This window comes from Papio anubis, chromosome 16 (assembly GCF_008728515.1).
Source record: "Papio anubis isolate 15944 chromosome 16, Panubis1.0, whole genome shotgun sequence".
NCBI lineage: Eukaryota > Metazoa > Chordata > Mammalia > Primates > Cercopithecidae > Papio > Papio anubis.
In genome coordinates this window covers 13,516,658-13,542,349 of record NC_044991.1, presented here as the reverse complement: position 1 = coordinate 13,542,349, position 25,692 = coordinate 13,516,658, and the positions used below count along the sequence as shown (strand labels likewise).

Here is a 25,692-nt window from a genome sequence, read left to right as displayed (position 1 = left end):
CTTGCAGATCAGGACTCTTATCCTATTTTGCAGATGAAAAAACTGAGGCACAGGGAGGTTAAATAACACACCCAGGGCCACACAGGTGATGTTTCAGAGGTGAGATATGGGCCTGGACCATCTGGCTCTTAAGCACACGCTCCTAACGGCCAGCCTGCCGCCACCTTTGGAAGAAGAGAGTCATGGGAGTTTGAGCTACGGCTGGCCGCATCTGTGCCTGCTCTGGCTGTGTGGCTCTGGCCTTCCAGAACCCATTCTGTCCTTCCTACTGTTTCTCTGACTGTGGCCTCTCCAGGGAGAGTCTGAATCATGATTTTCCCAGGCATGGAAGGTAGGAACACCTGCCAGTCAGCATGGAGCGTTTGTCAAGCATCTGTATTATCCCAGCTCAGGGCTGGGAGTTACAGCGGCCACAAAAGATGCCCAAGACCCCACCCAGCCCTCAAGGAGCCCAGAGTCTGGCTGCAGGGACAGGAAACAGGCATGGGAACGAATGCAATATAACCACAGTTAAAGTTTGTATGAGGTGTGCAGACGCTCCTGGGCAGCTGCCTTTTCGGGGCAGGCTTCATGGAGAAGAGGGTTTTGAGCCAGGCCTACCCAGGGCAAGTGCCAGAGGGACAGAGGCGGGGAAGACACAGGTGCAGACCGGCCTAAAGCAGACACCTGGAGCTGAAGACATCCTAAATCCAACTGTCCACAACTCCCCTCCACAGCATCTCCCCAAGAAGGCCCGACTCCCCTGAATTCTCCCTACGGCAAAGAAATCATTGCTTGCTGGGGGAGCGAGATCATGGCAGGAAGAGATGACCTCCCCGCCCATGCTCAAGGTCTCTCTGTTGCACCGGACAGGGCCTGTCCAGCCTTAGGCCCTTGAAGTCCTGGCTCCTTGGAAATGCTCCCGCTACTGGGGGACCCTCCGCTTCACCCAAGGACCGCAATGGAAAGGGGGCCCTCAGCACCGGAGCCTCCTCACGCCGCCACCTCCTGCCGAGAGGAAGCCCAAAACTGGCCACCTCCACGCACACAGCCACACACCCCCTTTGAAGGCACTGTGCCACTGCGTGTGTTGTACGTGAAGCCTGTGCTTCCTGGGCCAGAAGTAAGGCTAAGATGCACTCCACGCGTTCAGCCGTTGAATCCTCATTGCAGCCATAGGAGCTCTGCCACCACTGCTCCATTCCCACGGTGGAGGGAGGAAGCCTAGGCCTTGGGAGGGATCAGGAGTCCCTCATCCAGGAAGCCTTCTCCCCCATCCGGACTGCCCACCTACTTCATGCCTGCCTTGGGACTTTGCATGCAAAAGGCAGTCAATCATCGCTTTAAGAATAATTGAGTTAGTAAACAGCAGGGCACAATGACGGGTGGGCCCAGAAGTTGCCACCAGAGGGCAGTGTGCGCTCCTCTGCAGCCTCCGCGGGGCTTGTTCTGCAGGAGGGAGGTGAGGTCGCGGCCAGGAGTGTGGCCACGCTGGACAGTGTCTGCTCCCTCCCTGGGAGTCCCAGTGCCCACAGGACAAGCAGGGGAAGAAAACTGGGCCGCTGGCTTCTGGGAAGACGGTAGAGGGCAGACCAAGGAAAGACAGCCGAGACCAGCAGATCTGCCAGGGATCTCAGAGCTCCTCGCTGCATAGGTGATGATGCGTCTGGGCCCAGAGAGAGACAACTCTCAGCTTAGGTCACACAGCAGGGCAGGAGTGTGAACTCTGGCCTCCAGCCTCCCGGTTCCCCTCATCCCACCTAACCCCCAGACTCAGAGAAGGACACTCCACCCAAGCAGTTTCTCACCTTCCCCTTAGTTGGTACTGTTGGTACAGATCAGAAACAGGAGCACCTCCTTCTCCTGGCCTCCATGTTTAGGGTTCCCAGGACACACTCTGGCCCACCCTCTGCCCCTCCTGCATCCCTTTCCTTGGCCCTGGGTAATGGCACCCCTAACCAGACCAGCTCTGACTGCCTCCAAGTACAAAGCACTCACAGTCCTCTACCCCCCAGCCCCAGCCAGCACCCTCAGTCTTGTCCCGCCATCCCTCTGCCCCCTGAGTCCCTCCCTAAGTCCCATGACCTCTGCCCCAGCGACTGCCCTTATAAAATGAAAATCAGACACCCCCCCAACACTTCCTGCTGCGTTTATGCAGTATCCATTCCTCCTCGCCATGGAAAGCCCAGCCCTGCGGCCTCTCTGGCTTCTTCTCTCCCTTGCCCCACTGCTCCTGGCTGCCTGGCAGTTCCTGGAAGTTTCCAAGCTCTTCCCTGCCTCGGGCCCCTGCCCACGTTCTCTCGTCCCAGGCCTCAGCCTGCGGTCACTTTCTCAGGGCAGCCTTCCCAGCACCCCATGCATCTAAAGCGGACGCTGCCCTGCTCTGACCATCACTGGAGCAGGTGCTTGTATTCCTAATGGACTGGGCATAGGTGGGAGGATTTGCCTGGTGCCTGTCTTCCTGGCTGGACTGTGGTGCCTCAAGACCACAGGTGAAGTGCATGGAGTCCCACAGCTTCTCTGAGCCTAAAGCTTGGTGTGACAAATGCATTCAAACTGCGTTTGTTGAAAGATGGGAAGGAAGGGAGGAAGGGAAGGGATGTGGGAGCGAGGGAGGGCAGTCCTGGTGTTGGGCTGAGGCGGTGTCTGTCCCCCTTGCATGAGTTCAGTAAGGATTTACTGAGCACCTGCCGGCAGCACCATTCTGGGCACTGTGGGAATGACAAGGATGCGTGGGATTTGAACTCTAACTCAGGGTACCTTCTCTTGGTATGGAGGTAGGACAAATATGCAAATGATTATAACTAAGGAAATCGTGTCGATGTGGTGACCCTTGGCCTGAACTTTCAGAACAGTCCTCGTATCACGTGAGAAGAGTAAATACATGTGATTTGATTCTAATCTGGCTAAGACTTTATTAAAGAAAGTAACGAGACAGAAAAAATACTTTTTCAGGCTGTCTGTGCAATTTTGTCTTTAGAAAATGTGGTCATAATGAGTACGAGAGGCATAGAGCATTCCCAGTTTGAAACGCCAGTAAATGACAAAACACAAAAACACAAACCCAAAAATAGAGCCTGGCTTGGCTGGAGCCATAGGGGAGGCTCCAGAGGATGTGGCATCGGTGCTGTGGGCAGTGAGTCATTGTGCAAAGGCAGTGAGGGCTGGGTCCCCATCCCACCTTGGCCACTTCCTAGCTGTGTGATCTTGGATAAGTTCCTTTACCTCTGTGAGCCTCTGCTTGTGCATCTGAAACATGGGACTACTCATTCCCCATCTCTTAGGTTCATGGGGATGGCATGAGATTGTGCACACAGAGAAGCCAACACCCACAGTTCCTGGCGTGCAGGAGGCACCTGAGGAAGGCTGGGTTCTTCCTCTTCTCTGGGAGGATGGGGATGACTGTTCCATAGGCAGTGATGGGTCAAGAGAAAGGGCCCGAGACAGAGGGAGCTGCAGGAGCCAAGGCACAGACTAAGTGGTTGAAGGCAGGTGGGGAACAACAGTTATCGCCAGAGCCTAATATTTCGCCAGCTCCTTCTCCTTCCCTCCATGCGCAAGGCCAGAGGGGCGCCGCTTATAGAGGAGTTCTTGCTTACAGAGGGGTTCTGTTTACAGAAGGGTTCTGTTTACAGAGGGATCCTGTTTACAGAGGGATCCTGTTTACAGAGGGGTTCTGTTTACAGAAGGGTTCTTGTTTTCAGAGGGGTTCTTGCTTACACAGGGGTTCTGTTCTTGCTTACAGAGGGGTTCTTGCTTACAGAGGGGTTCTTGCCTACAGAGGGGTTCTTGTTTACATAAGGGTTCTGTTTACAGAGGAGTTCTTGCTTACACAGGGGTTCTGTTCTTGCTTACAGAGGGGTTCTTGTTTACAGAGGGGTTCTTGCTTACAGAGGGGTTCTGTTTACAGAGGGGTTCATATTTGTTAACAGGACCCAGCCATGTCGTCCTTCACTCTGCAGACAGAGCAGTTCTTGCACACAATTCTTCAGGGGCTCCCCACTGCCCTCAGGACCCTATCCAAGCATCCTGAGTCTGGCTTCAAGGCCCTTCCTAACTGGAGGCCCACACCCCATCTTGAAGATCCCCCTTTGCATCCACTCCTCTGGCCACACAGAATGCAGAATGACTTGCACACCTCCCTCTCCCCCCAGGGTTTGCCCCCTCCCTGCCCTGCATGTGGCATCCTTCCTTTGCCTTCTTATCCTGCAGACTCATCATCCTTCAGGCCCCCGGTTCACATCCTCTGTGATGCCTCCTAGGTCTTTACCCTTGCTTTCTAATGGGGCTAGTTACCTGTCAAGAGGCTTTCCTTCTCTCCCCAACTAAAGTGGGTGCTCCCCAAGGGCAGGAACTGAGTCCCATTCATTCTGTATTTCTTTATGCTGCCTGGTATGTGCCTGGAGCATAGGAGGTGCTTAGTCATTGTGATGTGGATGGAAGGGTGGTTAATGGATGAATGGAAAATGGACTGATGGATGAACAGAAGAAGGATGAATGGGAGATCATGGAGGGAATGATGGAGGGAGAGAAGGAATGATGGGGGACAAGGATGGATGGATGGATGGATGGATGGATGGATGGATGGATGGATGGGTGGATGGATGGATGAACAGATGAACGGACAGACAGATGGATGGACAGACAGTGGATATGGATGGACAGAATAACAAGACTCTTTCAGGAAGACCAGAGCACAGCAGAAAGGCCCTGAAGAAAACCAAAGCAGCTGCAGGAAGTTTGGTGTTTGCCAAGGTTGGGGGTGAAATGAGCTACCTGTTTTGCAGAGGAGATGGGCTGTGTTTTACCAGCTGACATCACAGAAGATATCAGTCCCAAGACCTAACAGGAGAGCAGCTGAGAAGAGCAACAGCTCCTCATAGACAGGGATGGACACTCGAGGCCAGCAGTGGGGGCAGACTCTGCACTGTCCCCACTGCCCCCAGCCGTGGAGAGATGCGTGTCTGCCACAGGGGAAGCAGCACCACCCAGAGGCTGGGGGAATGACAAGCTTGGCCACTTGGGGGTGGAGAGTCTAGAACCCAAGCCTCCATCCCTCTCTGTGGAGGCACCATGAGTGTTGACTTGCCCCTTCTGGCCACGTCTCAGTCCCAAGGGTGCCACATTTGGGGTCCTCCACCACGAGGTCACTGCTTGACGTGGCTCATGGCCTCCCAGCCTCACTGCACGGGCCACACACTTCCCCCAGTTCCTTTCCTCATTGTCTCCACACACAGATTCCTGCTGCCTTTAGGACTTTACTGCTGATCTCCAAAGAGATGAAGCAATTTCAAAGATAAACACGCAGCAAATCCAAAGAAATCCTGCAAAATCCTGGGAGCGCCTTTCTCTGGTTGGAAGCTGGGCACGTGGTGGGATGATCCTGCCAGCCTTTGGAACTTCTGATATTATGGATGAGGATAGATTTTACTACCTCCCAAATTCTAGGACTCACGCTCTTTTATGGGGGCGGGGGCTGGGGACAGAGGCTCGCTCTGTTGCCCAGGCTGGAGTGCAGTGGTGCGATCTCAGCTCCCTGCAACCTCTGCCTCCCAGGTTCAAGCAATTCTCCTGTCTCAGCCTCCCAAGTAGCTGGGACTACAGGTGCGGCCACTCTGCCTGGCTAATTTTTGTGTTTTTAGTAGAGACAGGGTTTCACCATGTTGGCCAGGCTGGTCTCGAACTCCTGACCTCAGGTGATCCACCTGCCACAGCCTCTCAATGTGCTGGGAATACAGGTGTGAGTCATCACGCTTGGCCTCACGCTCTTTCGTTCAAATAATGTTTATTGAGGAGCCTCTATGTGCCAAACTCTTTTTCTAGATGCTTAGGACACAACAGTGAACAAAACAAAGATACCTGCCCTTGTGACGCTTACAGTCTAGTGGGGAGTGGGGTGAGAAACAGACAATAAACATAAGGACTTAGTAAGTTTCACAGGAGGTTAAAAGATGACAAACTCTATCAGAAAAGAAAAAATGGGAGACAGAGAATCAGGAGTACAATTTTAAACAAGGCAGTCGGGGTAGATGGACCTCACAAGAAGGTAATGGGAAAATCTGAAGGAAGGAGGGAGGGAGCCAGGCAGAGCTGGAGGAAGGATAAAAACTACGGAATGCTTCCTGAATATGCGAGGCAATTTATAACTCCCTGAAATGTGCCACACGATTCCCAATGCATGCCTTTGCCCACGCTAGACTGTAAGCTCCACGTGAGAACAGACTGCTTGACTTATTCCCAAAAAGTATTTATGGGATTTATAGATGCGATTGTACAAAATAGAATGCTGCTCACAATCCTCTTCTTCACCCTTCCTCCTAGAAAACTCCTACCCAGCCTTTAAGACCCAAACACATATAGTCAGAGTTGGTTGCTCCTCCTTTGAGCTCCCTACTCTTGCGTCTTATATAAACCTCTTTTATAGCCTCAATACACTTTGTTTCCCTCGTTCTACTGCAGGTCAGAACCTTGCCCTGGATTGAGAACCCACAAGGGGATCTGACCTGTTTGAGCTATGTATAGATCCCCAGAGCTCCTGGAACAGACGCTCGGTTAACATTGTCAGAATTGAAATGACCTGTCACTGCTTTAATGCTCCCTCTCAAGTAGGTGGTTTGCATTTCTGGGACCTTTGGCACCTCAGTTGAGGCTCCTTGGTTGTGAGCAAGAGAACTCAACTTCTATTAGCTAAAGGTAAAGTTAAAAAAAAACAAAAAACAAAAAACATGGGGATGGAGGCAAGGGGCTAGAGCCCCAACCAAACCTGCAGGAAGGAAAAGCCAGGGTAGCCCCAGGACCTTGGCACTCGCTGTGCTTGGGATCCCTGGCTGCACCTCCTAATGCACTGAGCTCCATCAGCTCCCAGCTGTGGTTCTGCTTCCCAAATCTGCAGAGCAGGACTCAAGCTGGCCCCGCTAGGGTTAGGGCCTCCATTGGAGCTATCAACCACCCAATAGGAGCCAGAATGAGGTAGAGAGATGGGCCCGAGGTGGGGTAAGGGGCTGAGGTTTTGGGGGTGGGCAGTGGTGAGGGTTCCCTGGAGAAGAGGAGATCTTGTGAGCCTGGGGCCACACCCAAAGTGCCTCCTTCACTGGGCCCAGTCCCCACCCAAGCCGCATTTCTAATAAAGGCCTTGTTTTGTAAGAATTTTTAAATGCTTTAACTAGAAATTGGCAAATTGCCACATGTAAGAATTGGCAAATTGGCAAATTTTTAAAAGCTTTAACTAGAAATTGGCAAATTGCAACATGTAAGAATTCTTCAATGCTTTAACTAGAAATTGGCAAATTGGTAAATTGCACCATAACCCATTTCAAGCTAGCATTGTGATGTCTCTGAACCTGCGACTGGGAAGACATGCACGCAGTTGGCTCTGGTGCAGGCTGGCTCCAGCCACCATTGGCTGTGGGGCTGAGGACACAAGGCTCCTCATAGACTCCTGTAAGGAGTCCTGCCCTGTCTTGAGAACCACCCAAAGAGTTTGAGGGTGTGTCCCATCCTCCAGCCATCCTCTGAGAAGTCATAGCTCAGGTCCTGGATGAGCTTCCCCTCTTTCCCAGGAACCATTCCTTCCTTCCAGTGTGGCCCACTGGACAAGATCCAATATCCCAGGTCCTGCAAAACCTGGCTCCTTCCGGCCTCTGGGTCCTTCTTTCAGTTCCTGGGAGGGGCTGAGCAGCCACCTACCTCCTGGCCTTGACCTATATTGGCCCCACTACCAGCTGTGCTGTGTCTCTCATCTTTGGGTCTCAGCTGAACCACCTTTTCCTCAGAGAGGCCTTCCCTGACCACTTCTCCCTCCCAAATTTGCTTCTCTCTTGATAGCAGTTACCCCATGCTGAAGCTCTGCTGTGACTGTGTAATGTCTGTCTCCCCTATTAGACTGGAAACTGAATGAGGGCAGGGACCGTGTGGGGTTTTGGCTCACCACACTGTCCCCTGTGCTTAGCACAGGGCCAAGGCTATAGAATGGGAATCAATCCATAATTATTGATTGGGTAAACAAATGACACGTGAAGGAAGGAAATTAATCAGTTTCTCTGTACTTCAGTTTCTTCTTCTGTAAAGTAAATACAAGAAAGTGTCTACCTTAAAATAATTTTTAACATTTATAGAGCACCTCCTATGTACCAGTATTTTGCATATACTTACTCCTTTAATCCTCACAACAGCCCTTTGGGGTAGATAGTGTTAATATCATCCCCATTTTACAGGTGACAAAACTGAGACACAGAAAGTTTCAATGACCTTCCCTAATTTACTCAGATTTGAACCCAGGCAGTGCCTCCAGCAGCCTCAGCCTTAACCACACACTAAGCTGCCAAAGGGGGGTTGGGGAGGGGTCCCAGAGGTGGTAACACTGGCTGCTGTAGCCTTGCTGCCCCAAGAACTTGAAGCCTCACGAGCAGAGCCAACTATTGCTAAACACTATAACCAGGAGATGCTCAGGGATCCAGCTGCCTCTCACATCTGGGAAGCTTTCCTGGAACCAAGACACCCTGGCTGAATCAAGTACCCGCATCTGACAATGTGGCCAGAGAGCTTTTACAAAATGTGAACCAACCGGACTCTCGACAGCTTCTCCCCACCCCACCCCAAACTGTGGGTGGGACTCTGATCTTGCCTGGGGCTCTAGCTATCCCCTCAGGGTTCAGGGGTAAATCTTGCTTCCCCAAGGTTGGGTTAAGTACAGTCATGTGACCAGCTCTGGCCAATGAGAAGCGAGGAGAGGCTTCTGGACAGAAGAATCTCTGATTCTGTTTCACTCACCCTTGCCATATCCATGAAATGGAAGGGTTCGTCGCTGAACCCTTTTTTCCATGAAGCTGAAGGCCAAGGGAGCTGAAAGCCTTGCCACTGAATGCTGAAACTTAACTTTCACTGGCTACTTTAGAGGTAACATTCATAGGTCACCATGGTAATGGTGGCTTTGGTTGTTTTTCAGGAATTGGACCAGCTGAAACTGGTTGAGACCCTTCAGCTGGGCCGTATATGTGCCCAAGAGATGGCCATTTGATATTGGAGGACCAAAAGCTCCACCCACAGATCAGGCTAATGCATCCATTTTCTGTATGTGTCCTACGAAATGCCATGAACCCCAACTATGCTTGTACAGAACAAACCAGTTACTTCATTCTTCCCCACTGCCAATCACCTGTCCCCACACCTTAGACCACCCACTTCTCTAACCCGTTCATATCCTTAAACCTTATCTTTGGGGAGGTAGATTTGAATGCTGTTCTCCCACCTCCTTGCTTGGCAGCCTTGTGAATCAATCTTTTCTCTTTTGCAAAACCCAAGTCACAGTGATTGACTGCACACTGGCAGAACAGATTGGGACCTGGTGGGTGACACCTGGACCCAGAAGAGAAATCTCATGGCCACCATCTTGGGACAGCCATCCTGTGGCCCTAAAGGAAGCTGGCTGTATTAGTTCGTTCTCACACTGCTGTGAAGAACTGCCTGAGGCTGGGTAATTTAGAAAGGAAAGAGGTTTAATTGACTCACAGTTCCACATGGCTGGGGAGGCCTCAGGAAACTTACACTCATGGTGGAAGGCAAAGGGGAAGCAAGGCACCTTCTTCACATGCTGGCAGGAGAGCGAAGTGCAGAGTGAAGGGGGAAGAGCCCCTTATACACTCATAAGACCTCGTGAGAACTCACTCACTATCACGAGAACAGCATGAGGGTAACCGCCTTCATGATCTAATCGCCTCTCACCAGGTCCCTTCCCCAACATGTGGGAATTGCAATTTGGATTACAATTCAAGATGAGATTTGGATGGGGACACAGAGCCAGATCATATATCACTGGCCTAAGGGCAAAGCTGTTGTGCTAAGAGTGGAGATATGGGACAGACCCAGGTCCTTAGTGAGCTGCTGAGCTGCTGAATTGACAGACCCTGAGCTTCCCTACTTGGGAATTAGGATTACTTTTCTCTCTTGCTGCTTTGGGTTGAATATGTGTACCTTGCACCCAAAAGCATCCTAACAAATACAGAGGCTACGTAGCAAAAAGCAGAGGAGGAAAGGGAGGCTTCTGCAGGTTCTTAGGTTTCAGAACAAGGAGAGCCCCACCAGAAACTTTGGGAGAGGCTGCCTTGAGCCCTCTCCTGACATTCAGAGGAGCTCAGGTGAACTCAAGGAGCGTCACCCCCAGGTGGCGGCGTGGGGCGGTGCAGAGGGGAAACAAGAAATGAGTTAGAGTTGGGATTCCTGGCCAAAGTGATCCTGTCCCTTCCTCCCCAGGCTGACCCCAACAGGTCTGGGACATCTGAGCTTCAGAGGGGCCATTCTTCTCTTCCTGGGCAGAACCCTAGGAAGGTGCCTGAGACCCCAGGGAAAAAATGGCCCCAGGGTGTATCTGGGCAGATGGGGCTAGGTGAGACAGCCCTCAGAGAGGCAAGGAATTTGTGTACAGGCAGCACCCAGGTGTCCCAAGAGGGATGAGGACCCGGGGGGGCACTGTGGGAGTGAGCATGATTCAGCAGGTATGGGAGTGGGACCCAGAGCCCAGAGCAGACAGGACATTGCCAAACTCAGCAGAGGATACGTGGACATGGAGTGCCCCAGCTCCTCCCTACTGGCAGGGAGGGGCACTTAGATGCAGCCGCAGGGAAATGTCGGGGGGTGGGGAGGAATCCCAGCTGGCCAAAATCACATTTCTTTGACTTCAGCCCATGGAAATGCCTAATGGGAGTGAAATTTACTCAGAGAAATAAAGCACAGCCTGTTTTGTATACATCTGCATGTGTGGCATCCATTCCTTCCCACCAGCAGTGAAGAGCAGCCAGCCACCTGCAGGAACTGCCGCACCCTCCCACCCTACTGCTGACCTGCAGAGGGTCCCCTCTTTCCTCCACGTGCCTGCAGCAGGCCCTCTCCAATGACCCCTTCCTCCCCCGAAGCAACCCTACTTCTGCCGCCAATGCCACCACCTCCAGGCTGCAACTCCACAGCCCACCTGACTGTGCGCTATGACCCCAGCCCCCAGGTGCTGGCCACCACCGCCTCCTGTCCTCCTGGGTCTGAAGGCCAGCTGCTCCAAAGCCAGGCCAGCTTAGCCCCGCGCACTCTTGACTCGTGTCCTGGAAATCCCTCCTTCCTCTCTGGCTCCCGCGGCCACCCGCTGGCCTCACCCATAATGTTCTTGACATCTGTTTCTGGTCATGTTAAGTTTCTGCCTGTGTTTCTCCTTTCCTCCAGACGCACACGTGGCAGTATGTGGCTACTGTGATGGGCCTGCCAAGTGGAGGTGGAGGCGGGGAGAGGAGAGGGGGCTGCACGGCCTCCTCCCTGGCCAAGGAGTGTTGCTTCTCACTTCCCTCCGCACCTTTCCCAGGATGCTCAGAGAGGTCACTCATCAAACCCATGCCGTTTGAGCGCGGCTGTGTGCCAGACACTGCTAATACCCAGATACATTGTCACCCTCAGTCCTCTGTCGGAACAAAGCCAAGACTCACAGCGAGGAAGTGACAAGCCCAGGTCATATTATAGGAAAAATGTCGTGCGCCCCGAGCCAGGAGCTGGTCTGAGGAAAGGGTGTACTGGAATCAGAACCCGCAGCCTGGCTCCAGATTCCATACTCGCCAGCGTCTGAGCACTCACCACCTCTCTCAGGCTTCCCCAGCCCTGTCCCGTGCACTTAGTATTCTCTGGGACAACCGCTGCTAACTTCATGTTTTCTGCCCCACTGCCACTTCTCCATGGGTCCTGGTTTGGGGTTCTGAAAATAGCCATGCCCCTGCAGCCTTGGATATCCGGAAGTCCTCAGTGGGGTAAGAGAGAAGGGCTTTTGCATCTGATGTTACGGATAAGGACAATATGGGGGCCCCAAAAGGCTAAATGATTTACCCAGCACCCTCCAGTCCTCCAGCCAAACAAGGGACTCTCCTGAGCAGAGCTGCCACAGGAGCCCACCTCCTGGCACCCCGGCCTGCTGACTTCCCGCTGTCTAACAAAAGCCTTGTAGAAGAAACACCCTGGTAGACCCTTAATCCAAGCTGGACCCGCCCTCCCCCTCCCCTCCGCCTCCCCGGCTGCCCTCCTCCCTCCTCTCTGCTGTTGAATCTCTCACCAGCTTCAAAGTCAATTGGGGACATGCTTCCCCGTCCAGGATGACCTCATGATTCACCCAGTTTCTAGGCGTTCTATATCATCCCCTGGACCACGGCACAGGCCTCCTCACTGCCTCCAGCTTCACCTTCTGCAGCCTATGCTCCACCTGGCTGCAGAGTGATCTGCCTCTTAAAGACGCCCCAGCACCTAAGAGGTCAGCCCTAGACTTAGCCTGACATTCCATGCCTTTCCTGTCTCAAACCCCATTCTGCTCTCCTTGCCTCCTTTCCAGACATTTATCTAACCTACTGGTCTCTCCCACTGCCCAGAGCATAGACTACATTGGTCCACCTGCAACCCTTTCCTCTCAGTGGCTCCTTCCCCCGTGTCAAGTGCCTTTGAAACTCCTATTCATCCTCCAAGGCCTTTCCCAGATATCCCCTCCACTAAGAAGCCTTCCCAGATCACCACATCAGAATTCTCTACTCCCTTCCCCACACTCCCATGTGGCAGAGGAGCTCCAGTGCAAATCTTCCCAGGAAGGCTGAACACTTTCAGACACAACCTAACCTAGCCCGTGAAATGGATCCAGCCCACCTATCCAGACAGCAGGTCACCAGGGACATGGTCAAGCTAAAATCCCTGCACCAGCTCTGCCCCTGATTTTAACTCAGGTTCCCATCTAATCACCCTTTTCCCCTCAATCTTCCCATCTCATCACCCTTTTCCCCTCAGTCTTCCCTGTATTTGTCCCAGGTCACTCAACAAAATGATGGCAAAGTGGGCATGAGGTCGCCCTGTCTCAGGTACACTTCTTGTCAGGGGTATTTTTCATTTCCCAAGGCTGCTTCCACTCTTGACCCCCCTCTCCTTCCCCTTCCTCATTGCCTAACGTTTCAGGTGGAAAACATTTTCAAAATACGTAACTGAAAGCGATTGCCCAGAGGTGGTTACACGGGCATTCAGCCAGCTTGCTGAGGTTACCAGTACTAAGCATGGCAGATCTCCTGGGGGATGCTGTGCCCCACAGACCTGGCAGCAGGATTGGGGGCCTCCAGTTTCCCAGGACCTTTGCCCAACCCCCGCCAAGAATGTGCCTGTTGGGAGAAGCTTATCACAAAGATCTAGTGGCTCTTAGCACCCATCCGGGCCATGCCATTGAGTCAGAAACCTGGACCTAGTGCAAAAAAACCTGGCCTAGACAGTCCAGAGGCCACATCTGAGCCCTGGGTGGAGGAACGTGTGCAGTGGATCAGATGGGATGACAGAGAGACAGCCAGCCTCTGTTCCCTGAACTAATGTGGCCTGGAACTGTCTGGGGAACTTGGCTTCAGTTTACAAAGGACAAACTTCAATCCTCCTGCAAGCACTTGGCAAGAAGCTTCAAAGCTTTGCTGCCTCAGCGATCAGCAAATGGCTCATCCTGGTGCTATACATGACAAAAGGCTCCTGGCTGGCACTCTGGGCGGTCTTTGTCCCGAGGGCCGGAGCTGGGATGCTGGTAAGGCCGACTATGTACAAATAGAGCCTGCCAAGAGACATGCTGTGAGATCGCTCCCTTGGGTAGCCTCTGACATGGGAGGAGCCTCTTTGGCAAGAGCTGTATGACACTGAGGTGCAGCGGGAAGCCTCCCTTCAGTGTCGGGGACCTCCGAGGAAACGGAGACCTGTCTGGCCCTATAAGGTGGGCTGCTGGGCTGGGCTGAATCCCGGCGTAGGTGCAGATGGTCGGTTCTTGATAGCACACTTCTTCCACCTGGTGCCCAAAAGCCAAGCAATGCACCAGGGACAACACACAGGAGGGCGGGATGCCCCGTCAAGTCTGTCGGGAAATCAGCGTGGGTCACTTTAAATATATTTATGTGAGTAGCCACCAGGTTAGTCTAGAGAGTCCAAACTTGACAACATATTAGAAAGCTAGGCCGGGCGCAGTGGCTCACGCCTGTAATCCCAACACTTTGTGAGGCTGAGGCGGGCAGATTACAAGGTCAGGAGTTCAAGATCAGCCTGGCCAATATGGTGAAACCCCATCTCTACTAAAAATACAAAAATTAGCCAGGCGTGGTGGCGGGTGCCTGTAATCCCAGCTACTTGGGAGGCTGAGGCAAGAGAATCACTTGAACCCAGGAGGTAGAGGTTGCAGTGAGCCGAGATTGCACCACTGCACTCCAGCCTGGGTGAGAGCGAGACTCCGTCTCAAAAAAAAAAAAAAAAAAGCAGACCCCATCAAGATGTTCCACTATACAATGTAGTAGTGTGTGTTTTCCTGCAGAGAAGATCCAACAGTTCTTTTAATTAAACTCAAAACATGTGACAGGGTCCCTGGGGCGGGAGGTAGGGGGGCTTGTGTGTGCCTCACTGGAGCATAAACAGCACAGGTGCTCAGCTCTGCACCACACAGTAGGGGCTTGATAGATGCTGAGCATGAACGTGTACTCGTCAGGCAACCTGGCATCTGATCCTTATGTCCACCGCATGAGGTAGATTACCATCATCCCCATTTTACAGACAGGAAACCGAGGCGCAGAGATGTGGGGACTTGCCCAAGGTCACAACCAGAGAGTGACACGGCTGACTCTATGCTGGTGCCACTAGCTCCAAGGTGCGCCGGCTGCGTGAGTGACCCGGGGGCTCGCTTCTTTGTGAGCAGAAAGAACCAGTCTGAATCGCCAAGAGGAGACAGCATTCTTTAATCATGCTGGATGGCAGGGCAGGGCGGGGTCAGGCCGGGCAGGATCAGGCAGGGTGGTTTATAGCACAGGTCTTCCTGGCACTTGGTCAGACCCTGTTTCCGTCATCTGGCCATGGAGCCATGGCTCCCTTGGCTGTAAGCACCAGAGATCACCCCCCAGGGCACCTCGGCCCCAGAGTCTGCATGAGCACCAATGGGCGGAGGCCGCCTCCCTCTGGGGAGAAGGGCAGGCCACCTGGGTTTGCAAGGCTAGGGGGACACCAGGCCACCCCACCCTGGAAGAAGAAGAAATGGAAGGCCCGAGATCCCTCCTTTGGCTCTGCCTCTCCCAGTGACTAGAAAATTGCCTGCTTCAGCTGCCCAGACCTGCTGAGGGCTCTAAAGCCTGGGGCTTCCGCCCTGGCCCTTCTCCCGCAGTTGTTTGTAAAGGCAGCACCAGGCCGGAGGAGGGCTCTGAGATGAGGAGCTGCCCACTGGGGCCTTAGCACCTTGATAAAGCCTGGAGAATCGGGGCACTGGGCCAGTGAGGGGCAGACAGCACCTGGGGACAGACATCAGTGTCTGAGGGCAGCTGGAGGCCCTGGGGAAACTGAGCTTCAGATGCCTTTGGTGTGGGGGTTTGAGCAAGGCCCTGGCAGAGCCCTGGGAGGAGGCAGGAAGGGGATCCCAGTGAGGAGGGCAGTTTTCGCAGGCTGCCGTATCAGCTGTGGGGAGAGCTATGGGTGTGGGCTCCATTCCTCGGGGACCCCTTCATCCCACAAATGCCCCCACACTCCTGGGTCCTCTCCTCACAGAACCCTTGACCTGTCCAAGGCCCCCTGGGGTTTGCTTTAACGATGGGCATTGGGCAGGTGGATGAGGAAAGGAAAGGGGATACCATCCCACCACTGGGACCCCATCCCACCAGCCTTGGGGAGCAGTGGGTAGTGGAGGACCAGCAGCACCTGAACACCCAGAACACAGGGTCTCGTGAGCTCTGGGTCTGCTTTAAAACCTATGTACGCATCTCTCCCCGCCTGGGCTGGACTGGCTGGTCACTGAGGGCAGGGGCAGGGCCTGTGTCTGACTCCCTCACCCTTCCTGGGACCCGGCACAGAGTGCGTGCTCAGTGTTTAATGAATGAATAAATGAACGGTGACTGCAGTGGTGCAGGCCTGAGCAAGAGAAGAGGGGGAAGAGGCAAAGAGAACACAGCATGGGGAGCCCTGGAGGGATGAGAGAATTTAAGAATGTTGGAAGAGGCCGGGCGCGGTGGCTCAAGCCTGTAATCCCAGCACTTTGGGAGGCCGAGACGGGCGGATCACAAGGTCAGGAGATCGAGACCAGCCTGGCTAATACGGTGAAACCCCGTCTCTACTAAAAAAAAAAAAAAATACAAAAAACTAGCCGGGTGAGGTGGCGGGCGCCTGTAGTCCCAGCTACTCGGGAGGCTGAGGCAGGAGAATGGCGTAGACCCGGGAGGCGGAGCTTGCAGTGAGCTGAGATCCGGCCACTGCACTCCAGCCTGGGCGACAGAGCCAGACTCTGTCTCAAAAAAAAAAAAAAAAAAGAATGTTTTTTTTTCGGGTGGATCACCTGAGGTCAGGAGTTCAAGACCAGCCTGACCAATATGGTGAAACCCGTCTCTACTAAAAATACAAAAATTAGCCAGGCGTGGTAGCAGGCGCCTATAATCCCAGCTACTAGGGAGGCTGAGGAAGAAGAATCAGCTTGAACCTGGGAGGCAGAGGTTGCAGTGAACTGAGATCGCACCACTGCACTCTAGCCTGGGCAACAGAGTGAGACTCTGCCTCAAAAAAAAAAAAAAAAAAAAAAAAAAAAAAAAAGGTTGGGAGAATTCTAGAATGTGTGGATTCCAGAATGTTCAGAAAGTACTAGAATATTGAGAAAGTTCTAGAACCTGGTTGCTCCAGTGTGGTTCATAGACCGACCCCATCAGCATCACCCAGGAACTTGTTAGAATTCTGGACCCACTCAGACCTGCTGAGTCAGAATCTGCATTTAACATGAACCCCGGGTAATTCGCATGCATATCCAAGTTTGAGAAGTGCTAGGCTACGAGGCTGGGAAAGTTCTAGAATATTTAGGTTAGAAAGTGTCTTAAAATAGGTCCAAGAGAGAAGAGAGGAGCAGAAATAGGCTGGGAGGAACGATGGCAGCCAAGAAAGAAGCAGGGTCTCCCCAGAATGCCAGGCCCAGGGGACCTCCCTGGCCTTCCTGCTTCACAGCAATGAAAACAGCCCTGCAGGGGATGGGACCAGCACCTGGGCTCTCTGGCCGGAAGGATGGCCCAGAGGGCCTCAGTCGTCCTCAGCCTTGATGAGGTGGCCGCTGAAGGTGATGTAGGTGTCGAAGTCATTGCTGTAGATGGCGTTCTCGCGCTGGCGCTTGAAGAGCCGCACCCAGACGCGGTCCCCGTAGGCCAGGTCCAGCATCACGCTCTGGCTCTGCATGATGCTGCGCTCGCTGGGCTGCGCGTACAGGATGACGGCCTCCTTCTGGTTGTGCATGATGTGCACGTACGTCTCCTTGTAGTTCCAGCTGTGCACATTCAGGCTGAAGAAGTAGATGCCGCGCAGGGGAGCAGCAAAGTGGCCGGCCGCCATGTCAAAGCACCCATCGAGGTTCACAAAGACCCTTTCGAAGAGCAGCGTCTGGAAGTCCTCGCCGCTGTGCAGGGCCGTCTTGCGGCCCACTGAGAAGGCGAAGAAGCGCTTCTGGCACGGGGCACTGGGGCTGCCCATCTCCCCCTTGTCACCCTTGCTGCCCTGTGGGCCAGGCTCCCCTTGGGGACCCTCCCTGCCCATGTGCCCTGGTAGGCCCATTGCACCTGGGTCCCCTTTGTCACCTGTGGGGATAAAAAGGGACAAGTCAGGGTGGACATCTGAGCCTGCTCCAAGGAGGTGCCCACACTCATCTGTGAAGGCGCTGCCCCTGTCCTGGCCCAGAGAAGAAGGCAGCATTTATTTAGCACCTACTGTATGCCAGACATTGCCTCCCCAAACGCCTGCCTAAAGAAAATGTCATGACCGTCTTCACTTCACAGAGAGGTTAGGTGACTCACCCCGGGCCACAGAGTGCAGGAGCAGAAGAGGCAGGACTTAAAACATGGTCTGTCCCCAGGGTGACTTGGCTTCCCCTCACCCAGCAGGGAGGGTCCGGCTGTTGTCTCTGGGAGGCCAGACCCAGGCCCCCACCCCAGGACCCCAGCGCAGTCCAGGCTGGCAGGGATGTGCGGTGTGCTGGAAAGTACTTTGGGTTTCTGACCCAGGGAAGAAGCCAAGAAAATACCTTTGCCCACCTGGAGGAAAAGCCCAGGTTAGGAGCCAGGAAGCCCTTGGTTGGCAGTCCTGCCCCATGTGACCTGGGGCACTCCACGGCTGCGGTCTGGGTTTTCTGGTCTATATTTTAAAGAGGATGATGTCCACCTCAGGGGTGTTTGTGAGCTCTCAACAAAATGTCCTGTGGGAAAGCACTTTGCAAACTCTGCAAATAAGAGGCAGGACAGTTCACCCAGCATGGCTGGTCCATCCCGACCTGCTCTGAGGTCTGGCAGCATCTACAATGGCCCCCAGGCAGGCACAGCCCTGCCCAGCCCTTAGTCCAGGCTGACTTTGAACATAAGAAAAGCAGGCGACCACCCACGCCTAGAAGGACACGACGTCACATAGCTCCCTGCCACCTGTCACAGTGCCTGGAGTCACACCAGCAACCACACCCTTGCATGGGTTAGAAGTCCCTGTGTTTTCCACAGCTGGGGAAGGGGGCAGAAAAGAGGGCACAAGCCCTTGAGGCAGAAGCCCAGAGAGGGGGTCAGGGCAAGTCCACAGCTCTGCAGAGGTCTGGCTCCACCGCCTCGCTGGAGAGCCGCATCCTCACCTGCACAGCCCCAGAGTGTTTGCAGAAAGCTTGCTGTGCCCCAGCCCAAGGGAAGGAAGGAGTGGAGGGTGGACAGGAGGAAGGGGCTATCTTCTTTTTACAAATAAGGCAGCAAGCTCAGGGTAGGGGAGAAACCAGCCTGACTCACTGGGCAAGGGAGCGGAAGAGGTGAGGTTGGGACCCAGGACTCCCAAAGCCAGCCCAGGGTCCTTCAGCCACGGCAGCCTACCCAGCTCCCAGCAGGCTGCTGAGCTGGGCACAGGAGCAGTGACCCCGGGTTTGGGGAGGGCAATGAGGAGGGACCATCAGCAGCCAGGCACCTCTCCAACCTCATGCAGAGAGCGAAGTCGGCCCTGGGGAGGCTGGGTGGGGAGGGGGCTATGAGGAAGAGCAATGTCCTCCCCACGAAATCAGAACAAGGGCAGGACAGGTGCCAGGTGACCACTGGCTATGCAGTGGAGTGTCCCCGGGGAGAGCTCAGGAACAAATCTGGCTCCGTCCCTGACAGCTGTGTGGCCCTAAGAGACTGACTTTCCCCTTCTGCAAAGTGGGAGGAATAAGAAAATATTGAACTCACGGGCTGTTGCAGGCAGAGACCGAAGCTAAGAATGTCAAGGCCTGACCACAGCTGTCAGCCCCCACAGCCTGGAAGGGAAGTGAGTCCCTCTACGTCCAATTAAGAGAGCGGGTAGCCGGCCCTCACCTGGACGGCCCTCACCTGGACGCCCATCACCTGGACGCCCTTCACCTGGGCGGCCCTCACCTAGATGGCCCTCACCTGGACAGCCCTCACCTGGATGCCCTTCACCTGGATGCCCATCACCTGAACGCCCTTCACCTGGACACCCTTCACCTGGACGGCCCTCACCTGGACAGGATCTCGCCTGGACGGCCCTCACCTAGATGGCCCTCACCTGCACAGCCCTCACTTGGACGGCCCTCACCTAGACAGCCCTCGCCTGGAGAGGCCCTCACTTGAATGGCCCTCACCTGGATGGCCCTCACTTGGACGGCCCTCACCTGGACAGACCCCACAGGGCTGCCTGCTCCGACCCTTGGCCCCCACTGGCTGCTCTCCACATGACATTAGAGGGATCCATTTGAAACCTGTGTGGGATCAAGTCCCTCTCCCACTCAAACCTGCCCCTGTTCCCACTCCACTCAGCAGAGCCCAAGTCCCTACGGTGGCCAGTGGTGACAGCACCCCATGTGATCTGAGCCTGGTGCATCTCCCAGCCCTGCCCCAGGGCCACTGCACCAGCTGTGCCCTTTGCCAGGAGGCTCCTCCGCCACCTCTTAGAAGCCTGTGCTCCATGGGTCCTCCACTGACCACCCCATTCAATATGCAGCCTGCAGCCCAGACCCACACTTCTGAAGCTCCTTTTCGTTTCCCAGAGCACTGATCACCATCGAACATTCCGCTCCACTAACTTAGGTGATGTGTCTCTTGCTCATGCCCCGTCTCCCCACCGAGAACAGGCGCTCAGGCGGGAGGCATCTTGGCCTGGTTTCACACTCTGTCGTCAGTGTTTGGAAGTCCTGGCTCACACTGGGGCTCAGTAACTCAGGATGAAAGAGGAGTCTGGATAGGTTTCTGTCCTGCCCTCTACTCCCTCCACCTCAGCTCCCTGGCCCTCCCTGCCCACTACCAGGCCCCATGGGAGGGCACTTACCCTTCAGGATGGTGATGTTAATATAGGGTCTGATCTCAGGCAGGGCGTGCGGGAGGCTGGAGGAAGAGGCTGAGGACACATGGGCAGGATCCAGGGGGTCCTCAGAGTCACAGCACCGTTGGCAGCCGCTGGCCACAGCTCTGTCAAAGGTGAGCTCCACCTTAGGGACCTCACACATCAGGAGAAAGAGCAGGAGCACTGCCCAGAGGGGACCCAGGGCGGCTGTCCCCATGGTGACCTGGAACAAGGAAGGAGGGACAGGAACTATATTTCACTCAACATCTACTATGTGCCGATGCCTGGGGTGGGCGGGTGCTGCCTCCCCCAGCCAGAGCACTCCTGACCTAACTCCAGAGGGAAAGTTATCGTCCCCATCTATCAGACAAGAAGATTGAGAACTCCACAGAGCAGCTGTTCCCCAAGATCGGGAGGAGACAGCAGCAGGGGAGGGCCTGGATGCTGAGTCTCCCAGCACCCCGTCCATGGAGGCTTCCGCTACACGCAGGCCTGAGAAGGAAGCCCCTCTGAAAACAGCCACAGCCGAGAGCAGACAGGGATCCCAGGAAAGCTTTGCCTGGGCAGGTGAGAAGATGTCCCAGCTCGCCATAGGTGGCAACCCAGGAGACCATCAAATGCTTTCCCGCCCACGCACCTCCCTCTGGCATTTTCTTGCCACCGACTCCACTATCGCCAGCAAACACATGCCCCTCGGGCAGGAGGACAGAAGTTAGTGAACACTGGGGACAAACGTGGAGGATTCTGTAGGCTTGTTGTCAGGAGAGGGGATGGATGGCTGAGCCCACGTTTTGGCATGAGAACACCATAGTTCTGCAAAAAGAGATAGGAGAGTTCATTGATCCTAGCAGACAGAAAGCAATATCCATGAGAGCATGTGGGGTGGTGCACGGCGATGGCGTCATTGCATTGCTGAGCAATCGAGAGAAAGCTCCTTGACTGCAGCTCATTGCTAGTCTTTAGAGTGCCTTTGTGCAAAGTAAAGAAGGTGCCCCTCGGACAAATTCGACATGGTAAGAGTCCCCTTTGGAAGGACGTGATGCTGAGGGTGTGCAGATTGGCAAGGGCTGGCGCTAGCCCACCTCCCTGCTCAGCACCTGTGTGCAGTCAACGACCTATGAAACCCAACCTTATCCAGAAGCCCTGCAGGGAGGGTTCTGGAGAGAGAGTTAATTCATTGGAAGATGGCTGTGTCAATCATCGTAGACCTGCCAATCAGATGCCAAGGTGGTAGATTGGAATTAAGGGGTAGGACGAGGAGGTATGAAAAATTCTAAAGGATCAGAAAAGTGTAAGTGTTGGTGAGGATCTCTGTCTCCGGCCTTGTCCAGGAAGGGGTCCAGGGTTCCAGGAGAGAGGCAGGAAGTAGCCTGGACAGCAGGCGCTAGAGACAGGCCTGGGTTGGGTGGGCAGGAAGCCGGGCAAAGACCTTTGAGGTGGTGCAGCTTCTGGGGGCTGGCCCCGAGTTATCACAGGATCAGAAACTCTGCTTTTGAAACCAGACTGGTTTTTACACTTCTGGCGTTTCTTTGTTTATTTCCTTTTTGTTCTCCTTTAACATTTAGTAGAATTCAAAAATATTTTTTTTGTGGTTAATACATGTAGACAAGGTACAATTATTACTTTTTAAAATGCCACCCTATCTCAGCTGAGCACTGAGGTGAGGGCAGAGTTTTAAAGGGGCAGGATGGCCAGGTGCAATGACTTACTCTTGCAGTCCCAGCACTTTGTGAGGCCACGGAGAGAGGATCACTTGAGACCCGGAGTTCGAGACCAGTCTGGGCAACAAAATGAGACCTTGTCTCTATTTTTCAAAAATTAAAATTAAAAATAAATAAAGCGGCAGGAGCCCTGTCCCCCACCCCCAGAGCTGGGTGGTAGCAGCAGGAGAAGGGGTGTGGGCAGGGAATCTCCAGAGCCACCTCCCTCTTCCTGGAGGTGACTCTTCCCAAGCTCCTGTCTGCCCAGCCTGGCTGGGTTCCTGGTTCTGCTCAATAAGGAGATCAAATCCTCAGAGGTCAACATCCTCCCTGTCTGAGACTGTCATCCTCAGCTTTTACTTATAAATGACAAATCCCAGTGGTTTTGGAAATCCCAAAATTTCCTTCTTTTTCCCAGCCATAGATATGACATCATGAGAAAAGCTGAGGTCTTAGAGTCAAATCTGAGACCCAGAATAGTTTGCAAGCTGTGTGACCTAGGACTAGTGGCTGAACTTCTCTGGGCTTCCTGCTCCTTGATACTTACAAGGAGATGACACCTCTCTCTCCCTCCCAGGTAATTTGGAAGGATTTCAATGCAGAGAAAGTGCCTGCCTTATAAAAGACTTAAAAAAAAAAAAAAAAAAAAGTGTGCTTTGACTTCTTCCCTATGCCTGCATGGGATGGGAAGGAGAACTTCTCCCAGAGGACTGGCATGGTTTGGGAGCATTTCTGTTTCCTATTGGCCCCAGCCAGATGGGAGTCAAAGGCTGTGAGACACAGAACCGTGGCCTGGGAGCAGGAATCAGGAAGCCGTTAACGAGGAATCATAACCGCAGCTAGGATCACAAACTAGCTCTGGGGGTGGGTGCCAGGCAGGAACCAAGTGTGGGGACCAAGTCATAGGGAGGACTTTTGGGGTCCTTGCTGCTTCCACTGGGGAGCTGGGACCTCTTTGGGGTGGGAGCGGCAGGGCAACTTTTCTCGGTCCAGGCAGGCCGTGCAGAGCTGAGTTTGTGTGTGCCCGGGCAGGGGCGGGCACAAGCCGGGAGCAGTGGAGCGCAGCCCTCAGCCAGAGGCAGGAGGAAATGTGGAGGGGAGAGCCTGCAGAGGCTGTCCCAGTCAGAGGGAGAGAGCAGGGCCCGAGATGCTTCCAGGAAGCAAGGAGGGAGGAGAGGAATTCCAGGCTCTGACCCCAGTCCCCAAGCTGAGGAGCCTCTGGTCACTCACCCTGTGTCCTGTGGCCTCCCCAGGCGAATCACGGACCCTGAGCCACTGCATGGCCTCTGGCTCCTTGGCCCATGTCTGCAATACTAGTTGCTGGCCCAGACCCCCAGGCCCAGCAGAGGAGGGAGAGAGGAGGGGATGGAGGGAGAGAGGGCGGAGGGAGGGCGGAGGGAGCGGGCAGAGCCGCTTCCCACTTCCCCTCCTCCCTGCTCCCTCCCCTTCAGCCTCTGGGTTCTGCGGAGATAAAGGGAGGCAGAGATTTCCTTTGCTTAACTCTTTGGTGATCCAATGGGGTCTTGTTTGATTCAAAGGCCTAGAAAGTCAGAGCAGGGAGGAATGTGAGGCTCCCTGATGATTGGGAAATGGACACACGGATGGGGCAGAGGAGCCCCTAGGTTGCTCAGGAAGGGGGAGGCAGCCCTGAGTCCAACCTGAGCTAAAGTGCTCAATTGCTCTGAGTCATAGAGGCAGGGTGGGTAGCAGAGAAGGTGCAGGTGTTGGCCCTCCAGCCACAGGCTAGAATCCTGGCCCTGCTACCACAGTCACATCGCCTCTCAGAGCCTAGGTGTTCCAGAACTGCAGTCCTCAGCCCCCTTTGTGCCAGGCACATGGGAGGGCTTAACCCATGTTTGTTGGGGGAATGACCAGGCTGACCTCCTCAGGTATCATGCAACTGTTACCAGAGAGGGGTCCTGATCCAGAACCCAAGAGACGATTCTTGGATCTTGCACCAGAAAGAATTTGGGGCAAGTCCACAGAGCAAAGTGAAAGCAAGTTTATTAGAGAAGCAAAAAAAACAACAAAAGAATGGCTACTCCATAGGCAGAGCACCCCCAAGCACTGCTAGTTGGCCATTTTTATAGTTATTTCTTGATCATATGCTAAACAAGGGGTGGATTATTCATGAGTTTTCCAGGAAAGGGGTGGGGATTTCCTGAAACTGAGGGTTCCTCCCACTTTTAGACCATATAGGATAATTTCCAGACATTGCCATGGTATTTGTAAACTGTCTTGGTGCTGGTAGAAGTGTCTTTTAGCATGCTAATGCATTATAATTAACATATAACGAGCAATAAGGATGACCAGATGTCACTTTCATTACAATCTTAGATTTGGCAGGTTTTGGCTGGTTTGTTTACCACATACTGTTTATCAGCAGGGTCTTGATGACCTGTATCTTGTGATAACAGTCCTGCCAACTTCCTATCTCTTCCTGTGACTAAGAATGCCTGACCTGGGAATGCAGCCTGGCAGGTCTCAGCCTCATTTTACCGAGTCCCTATTCAAGATGGGGTTGCCCTATTTCCAACACCTCTGACATACTTCCCTACTCTCTTTTACGAGGGAACCCTTAATCTTAAGGGTTATAGAGAGACGAAGATCCATCTTCTGTAACTTCTTCAGGCTGAATAGGGGCGATAATATTCCTGCCTAACTATTACAGTCTCTTGTGTTTGGTGCAAAGAGGAACTCAGTAAGAAAATGTTGGTATGTTCAGAGTTATTCATAACTCTGAGTCCTAACAAAAGGTGATATCTGGAAGATTATTATGTGTTCAATTTAAGAAAGCATTGAGTAAGCTTATCTTGCATTCTTACACAAAGAGTATAATAGCAATATATTCTACAACAGCAAAGTAAAATAAGTAAAATTTTCCCAAGTAAACCAAATAAGAAGGTTTTCCATAAACTGGGCAAGAATGCCAATTAGTATTGACTTACTGGGTAAAATGAGGCTGAGACCTACTGGGCTGCATTTCTAGGAGGTTAGGCATTCTTAGTCACAGGAATTGCTAGACGAGTTGATATGGAGTTGGTAGATGATTGCAATACATGCCCAGAATTAGATACTGCTCCAGATTTTTATGTTATCCATCCCTCTTGTTTCTGATGAGAAACACTCAAGAGGTAACTGTTTGGTTCACAGAAAGGAGGAAGGTCAATCTAAATTGCAGAAAAAAACTCAAAAACAATGGATAAGACTAGAATCTAATGACAGGTGTACCATATTTTTTGAAACATTGTTTTTCTCTCTCCAATCTCCCATTTAAAAAAAAAAAATCATCGTAGGACCAATTTATTTGCAAAATAAGCTTTAGTCTCATTATACTTGGCTTCATTATTTGCATAAAATGCAGCAAATATAATTATTTGCCATATAGGCTCCTTTTAAAATTGGCTCTGTTTCATAAGGTATCTTAGATTAGATGTTTTAAAGCTTTGAGCCCAGCCATGGATTTACCTATGCCTGCAAGTACCTGTATAAGTTAGATAAATTCCTCTCCTCTTGAGGTCCCAAGATAACTTGGGGCTCCTGGGCCTGTCAGAAAGTTACATTCTTTACTTACCACAGGTCAGGAACGCCATACAGGGACACAAGGTACGAAACCAGTTTTTCCAAGGGGCTTTTATTGGCTCTCTTAGTCAACTTTAATTCCTTAAAGAAGTCTGTTTACATTTGAAAGCATGCC

At 53.1% G+C, this 25,692-nt stretch overlaps 1 protein-coding gene across 1 annotated transcript; it reads right to left on the bottom strand.

Annotated features, from left to right (window-relative positions):
• Positions 1-16,761: 16,761 nt before the first annotated feature.
• C1QTNF6 (C1q and TNF related 6) lies at positions 16,762-24,151 on the bottom strand. Its single transcript, XM_003905498.5, has 3 exons — positions 23,226-24,151; positions 20,281-20,518; positions 16,762-17,576 (listed from the first exon to the last, which is right to left on the bottom strand). The coding sequence occupies exons 1-3, from the start codon at positions 23,274-23,276 to the stop codon at positions 17,029-17,031; spliced, it is 837 nt and encodes a 278-aa protein (XP_003905547.2). The 5' UTR covers positions 23,277-24,151; the 3' UTR covers positions 16,762-17,028.
• Positions 24,152-25,692: the final 1,541 nt, after the last annotated feature.

Excerpts from the sequence above, each read along its gene's own strand:
- C1QTNF6 (XM_003905498.5), bottom strand. The coding sequence starts at position 23,276 with ATGCAGTGGCTCAGGGTCCGTGATTCGCCTGGGGAGGCCACAGGACAC. Across the intron at positions 20,519-23,225 it reads GGGAGGCCACAGGACACAGG|GTCACCATGGGGACAGCCGC; the intron begins GTGAGTGACCAG and ends TCCTTGTTCCAG. Across the intron at positions 17,577-20,280 it reads TAACATCACCATCCTGAAGG|GTGACAAAGGGGACCCAGGT; the intron begins GTAAGTGCCCTC and ends TTATCCCCACAG.